Here is a 5,919-nt window from a genome sequence, read left to right as displayed (position 1 = left end):
AAAACATACCTCCACCACCACTCATGGTCTTCAGCAGCAAGTTGGAAATATGTCAACGCCACTGTTATAAAAGCAGTGACAATCAACAGAATGATGAAGACAATGAACAAGATGCTGTATATGGTGTAGATCCTGTGACCCCAAACACTGGCAAATATGTAGTAAAGTTCAATATAGATTGCACTGAAAGGCAAGAATCCTGCCATGGCCATCTGAGGAAGTGTTTTCCGATACCAAGGCAACTGAGGAATCTCTCTGGGATATTTAGTGGTGCGGACAGGAGCCTGAAACTCAGCCTTGCTATTCTTCCCTGCAATCCCACCCAGTACCAGCAATGGTGTTGTTACCAGAGCCCATATAAGAAATATCACCACTATTGTTCCAAATGGCAATGCTGCAGTGGCACTATATGCAATTGCAACGGTATTAAGAAAGCAAAAGGTGAGAAACAGAGGACCACAAAACAGGGCTCCAGTTAGCAACAGGTTCCTGACCTGCAACACCAGAATTTCAGAACTTCTTAGCCTAGCATGTCTCAAAGTTGAATGGTAGTTTCTAGAGTGTAGCTAGAAGTTCTGCAATGATAGAGCATGAGACATCATGGATTCAAACAATGCTGCTGAAAAGTGATTACATCATTCTAATAATGATCAATTAACGTCACTATCATAATACTAATGAATGCAAACCATGCTAATTTTCAGAAAGCCACAACCAGCACAAAATAGTCAATCGCACTCGTATCCAATTCTACAATTACTTAGTTTCAATGTATGTAAATTTATTAGAAGCAACTGTGAACTGTTAAGCTCTAATTTATCGTCTTCTCAGGTTAGCTTCTCAAGTGTAGCGCAAGCCTTCAGGAAGCAGTACACCAACTTTCAAGCACATTGTTTTCTTTCACTGTTTTCTCTTGAAAAGCTTCTCTTTCACATCCCAATTAGTTCAGCTATTATATGAGAGGAAAACATTATCCAAACACAAGGTAGTTTTGATCCCCATTTCCATGTTTTGGCCCATTTCCACAAAGTGTTTATAGCAAAACCAAATTGATTCTGACAAAGTCAATTTTCACCAAGCATTTATCTTAAAGCAAAACACATTCCAAAGAAACACTGAGAATTCCTATATACCATTTACCAAATTTGATACCAACTACAATATCCTTAGACACACAGTAACAACAATTGTCTAGAACACACCAAAAAATGACAATGATAAGTGCAAAAGGCAAAATGAAAAAGGAATTCTTAAGAAGTTACCCAATTTTTTCCTTCCAGTTGGCAAAAGAAAGAGGCTGCAGTGTAGCCTGCAATCCCAGCTGTCAAAGCATATATGACAACCAGTGCAGTAAATAGAGCTCCACGATTGTAAGGATAAAAAACACCAACTAGAGCAAGCACGAAAATGAAAATTGTACTGCCAATATGTACGAAAAGTTAGCAAACTGCAAATCAACAGAATAATTTTAAAAAATGGATTTGAAACAAAACCAACAAAAGCACAGCTTTGAAGTTGAACTTACAGGGTAAACAGCTGGGTGCCAGAGCCAACTGCTGCTGCAAGCAAAGACTTATACTTTGGATATCTAAATACATCACCATGGATGTACTTCCACCCAGTCTCTTCTTGGTCTTCAGCTGACTCCTCATCATGAGCATATCTATTACAAATGGGAAGATCAAAAGATAAGAAAATGACAGTTTAAACAACATAAGCAGACATGTTTTAATAACATATTCATTGAAATGTTCTTCTCACTTGACAAAATCATTCTTCAGGACTCGCATGAGAATTGTGGCAAGAAAACCAGTCAAGAGGAGAACTGTCACACACGAGTTAATAATTGAGAACCAATGAATTTCCAAGTGATGAGGAAGTGAAGAAGATTGTGAATACTTGTCCATCCTTTTCTCAAATGTTATATCTGTTTCCTTCCATTTAACTGAATACATGAACTCCACATTGACTTCTTTATCTTCAGTAAGGTCCACAACATTGTTCAGATCAGATTGCGCAGAGATCTCAATGACACGATCCTTGTTGTAAAAGATGGTAAAGTGAAGATGCTTAAACAGGTAATATTTGTATTCACTAGGGTCATTCTTGCCTTCCTTGTCAACTTTCCCTAAGAAACCCCAAATGGGCAAGTCATCATAATACATTTGGAAGTAGTAGTCCTTGGAAACTGCTTCTCGGAACTGAGCAACTTGTTCCTTTGTCAGCGTGTTTTTGCAAGCAACTTCAGAATCCTTGTCATTTAAAAAGTCGAGTTTGTATGGGGCAGTGACTAAACGATCTCCATTCAACACTTCACCAAGGGCTTCCTTCTTGTCCTTTGTGGGACCTGTAATAAACATCATCAGCAAACTTCCACAATAAAACAAAGCTTTATAGTGGGAGCAATGTGAATTGATGCAGACCTGATGAGCAGAAAGGCAGATCAAAGTAGCGGTATGTTTCACTGACAGAATGAACAAGAAAGAAACAACATCAAAAAATTATGAATAAAAAAAATACTAAAGAAAATTTTCACAGTTGAACAGTTAAAATCTCAATATGACAACCAACCAAAAGTCTAGATATGACCATAGTAAATATCAATTAAGTTCCGGCATAATTTCATGTACGATTACAGAAAAAGAGTTCCAACTACTGATTAAAGATCTCAAACAGCAATAACAAAGGAAAACCCAATACTTGAACTTTTCCAGCTCACAAGAAACAACCAGAAACAGAAATCAACACCTGGTGACTGGACATTATTCTGGGCTTTAACTAACAGACTCTACTTACTTGCAAATGTTACTATCCAAAAGCTTGCATTCCAAAATCCCATTAAGCATTTCCTAAACTATCTCCCCAGGGATCAACTAGACCAGCTCCTTGTACAACCATTAAGCTATGCTAAGTTTCCAGCTTAATTAGCAACTAAGTGACATCAACAGCATTTTCATGTTAAACTCCAAGTTCCAATCTTTGATCTTCCTTTTTAGGAAACCAAATCATAAGATCCACTTCCCATAAGCTCAGATCCACAACAATTGAAGAAACCAATCCATAAACCAAAAAAGAAAAAAAAGGGTTCTACAGAATCTGGCACAATAATGCTAAAATCAAATTCTCCAAAACCCAACTACACAATTCCATTTCTAATCCATATCCCACATACCCCAACGTCCCAAATCATCAAAAGTCACAAACTTGAAGACACCCCACAAAACCAATAACCTTAACCTAATCAAAACAGCAAGAAAGATCGAGAATTGGATTACCTGGGATTGTGAAAAGGCCCAACCTTGTTAACGTAGAGAGGGACATCATCTCCAACTTTGTAACGATGATCAGATGCATCTGATCTAACATGAGACACGCTGCACAATATCAAAACAAATGAAACCAAACAAGGCACTAGTTTCTTCTCCATTTTCTATCACTGTAACTCACAAAAAGAGAAGAGAGAGTTAGAGAGTTATCGAAAGAGAGAGAGGAGAGAGATTTATAAAGATGGAGACTTCATAGGCTGTGGCTCCAACAAATCTAAAATGGTTTTATTTCGTGTCAAAAATGAGGCCTTCCTCAAATAACAAGAAAGAGATTAGGAGAGTTGTTAAAAAAGAATTATTTTTATTCTTAAATGCGTCCATGAAAAAAAAAAATATATGACCACGATAAACTAGGTTTTGCTTTGGAAGTCCATGCGCCATCCTAGAAGTTTTGAGAATTTTCAGTTTTAAGTTTTTAACTCTTAAATTATTAGATGTTGTTTGATTTTATTTTTGTTTCATCATGTTAATATCCTTGAATAGAATAAATATATATAAAGAGATAAAAACATATTTTATTACATAAATAAAAACAAGGACATAAAATAAGTAATTTTTAGAATAATTTTGAAATAAATTTATATATTATTAAAACATGACTTTTATTTTTATATTTTCTATTTCAAAACGATAATCAAACATTATTTTAATGTTATTTATTGTTTTTGTTTTATCTTCAAACAAAAAAAATAATTTATTTATTTTTAATTTTTTTTAAAAAATGCAAAACCAGCAAGCTTTGTCAAAATTATAGAAATTTTATTTTATAAAAAAGGGGAATTTTTTTTTTAAATTTTGATTTAAAAAATATGAATGATTTCGAACAACCTTTTTTTCAAAATAATTTGGTATTTAGCATCCCATAAAAATCTTTTTTTTATTTTATTTGTGTTTATAACTTTAACTTATTGACAAATATAGAAATAATATAATAAAGATAATAAGTATAAAAACACAAAAAATTCAAAAGAATGGATTGCACACAAACCCTAATTAATAATTTTATTATTGGATATTTATTTTTTAATAATCTACCCCTCTAAAAGATTTACAATTTTTTAAATAAACTCAAAAAATAACCTCAACAAAATAGAAAACTTGAAAATAAAGAAAAGCAATAAAAATCATAAAAAAATTACAAAAATTAAAATCATTAATCATAATATTTAATATTATAAACTGAATATGGAAAAATAACCAAGAAAAAAATAAAAATAAAAACAAAATCCTTCTATATTAGTCTTTCTATATTGAAAAGAACTACTCCTCGAGTTTAATTTGTTTTTATCTTGATCTTGTAAATGTTCAATCAAGAATTTACAGTTTACAGCATTTACATGCCTGACCTTTTTGCTTAAAACATCATATCAACATGGTTAGCTTCCATAAAAATGGGACCACTTGTAGCGTTAGTAGAAGATTTGAAAACATATCTCATAATTTTTATCAAAAATACAATAACATTAACTTTAATCTAATCATTTTTGTCTCACGTCCTCGTACGGCGTTCAATAATGATTTTTTGTTTGTTTTCTTATTTTGAGAGTCATCACCCTAGTATTTGATTGACAGTTACTAGGAAACATAAATGAACTAGTCTTTATTAGAGATTCAAGAGTAAGGAACTGACTGTAACTAGGCAAGGTGTTAGCACCCCTAACGCACCCTACTTGAGGAAGAACTTAGAGACAGTGGGATGTTTTTAGATATGCTTCTTTACAAAGATTTATTTTTTTCTCTTGGCTTCGCCTTCTTTAATATTTCTGGCAGCCGACTCTGAGGTCAAGGTGTCTGGCTTATGGTTAACGGGTTCTATGGGTTCTGTCGTGCTTGGATTGTTAGTGATGGCCTCGGCAATACTGGAGTTGACGGTGGCACTGAGTTGCTACTATGGTCGATGGGGAAAGGAGAAATGGCATTTTATGGTTGATCTCCTGTGTCAGTGGGTGGCGAAGGCCAATATGTGTTAATGGTCTTCGCTCTTATTGGTAGTAACGATGGTTAGGCTTGCTGGTTGAAAGAGATGAATAGGTTGTTGACTGCTGCTGTTCGGTCGCTGCTAGGGGTTGAATGAAGGAGAGACCTAACGATAGAGATAAGAGAGTGAGGGGATTTTATTCTCTCAAAGAGAAAGGGAGGAGCTCTAAGCTGGTTGAAAGAGGGAAATGACTCTGGTTTTAGAGATGAGTGTCAGATAGTGGGGAGAGACCATTAAGAGAGGGAAAGGTCTGAGGGCTAAAACTGGAGGCTCTCGTGTGTGTTTTGGCCAGGGAGCTGAGAAGAGAAGATTAGCGGCAACCTTTATTGGCTTGAAAAGGGGAGCCGCTAACAAAAAAGAAAAAAGGATTTAGGGTTTTGTTTTTTGTTTAAAGAAACGGTGGCTGAGAGGGAGAAAGAGTCTAGGTTTCTAGGAGTTTTTTTTGTGGATTTAGGTTTTTTATTTTACCTCCCAAAATTTTCTCCTCCCTCTTTTATGTCTGTTATGACCTCTATTTATAGGCAAAGTGGGTTGGTCCTAAAAAAATATTGGTCCCTCAACTATTTTATTTTTTATCAATTTTAATTTTTATTATTTTTCTATATTTTTGAAAGT

The 5,919-nt window shown here is 34.5% G+C and overlaps 1 protein-coding gene across 1 annotated transcript in view; it reads right to left on the bottom strand.

Annotated features, from left to right (window-relative positions):
* LOC105115965 (transmembrane 9 superfamily member 3-like) overlaps positions 1 to 3,722 on the bottom strand; it is a 5,037-nt gene extending 1,315 nt beyond the window's left edge. Inside the window, exons 1-6 of the mRNA XM_011013074.1 lie at positions 3,276 to 3,722; positions 2,424 to 2,464; positions 1,762 to 2,347; positions 1,526 to 1,663; positions 1,263 to 1,419; positions 6 to 494 (exon numbers count right to left, since the gene is read on the bottom strand). Of these exons, the coding sequence (XP_011011376.1) occupies positions 6 to 494; positions 1,263 to 1,419; positions 1,526 to 1,663; positions 1,762 to 2,347; positions 2,424 to 2,464; positions 3,276 to 3,427 (1,563 nt within the window). The 5' untranslated portion in view covers positions 3,428 to 3,722. The remainder of the gene's footprint in view (positions 1 to 5; positions 495 to 1,262; positions 1,420 to 1,525; positions 1,664 to 1,761; positions 2,348 to 2,423; positions 2,465 to 3,275) is intronic.
* Positions 3,723 to 5,919: the final 2,197 nt, after the last annotated feature.

The sequence above is a fragment of the Populus euphratica genome, unplaced genomic scaffold (genome assembly GCF_000495115.2).
Source record: "Populus euphratica unplaced genomic scaffold, PopEup_1.0 scaffold823.1, whole genome shotgun sequence".
Taxonomy (NCBI): Eukaryota; Viridiplantae; Streptophyta; class Magnoliopsida; order Malpighiales; family Salicaceae; genus Populus; species Populus euphratica.
The sequence above is the reverse complement of the archived record's forward strand: the minus strand, read 5'-3'. Positions and strand labels throughout refer to the sequence as shown.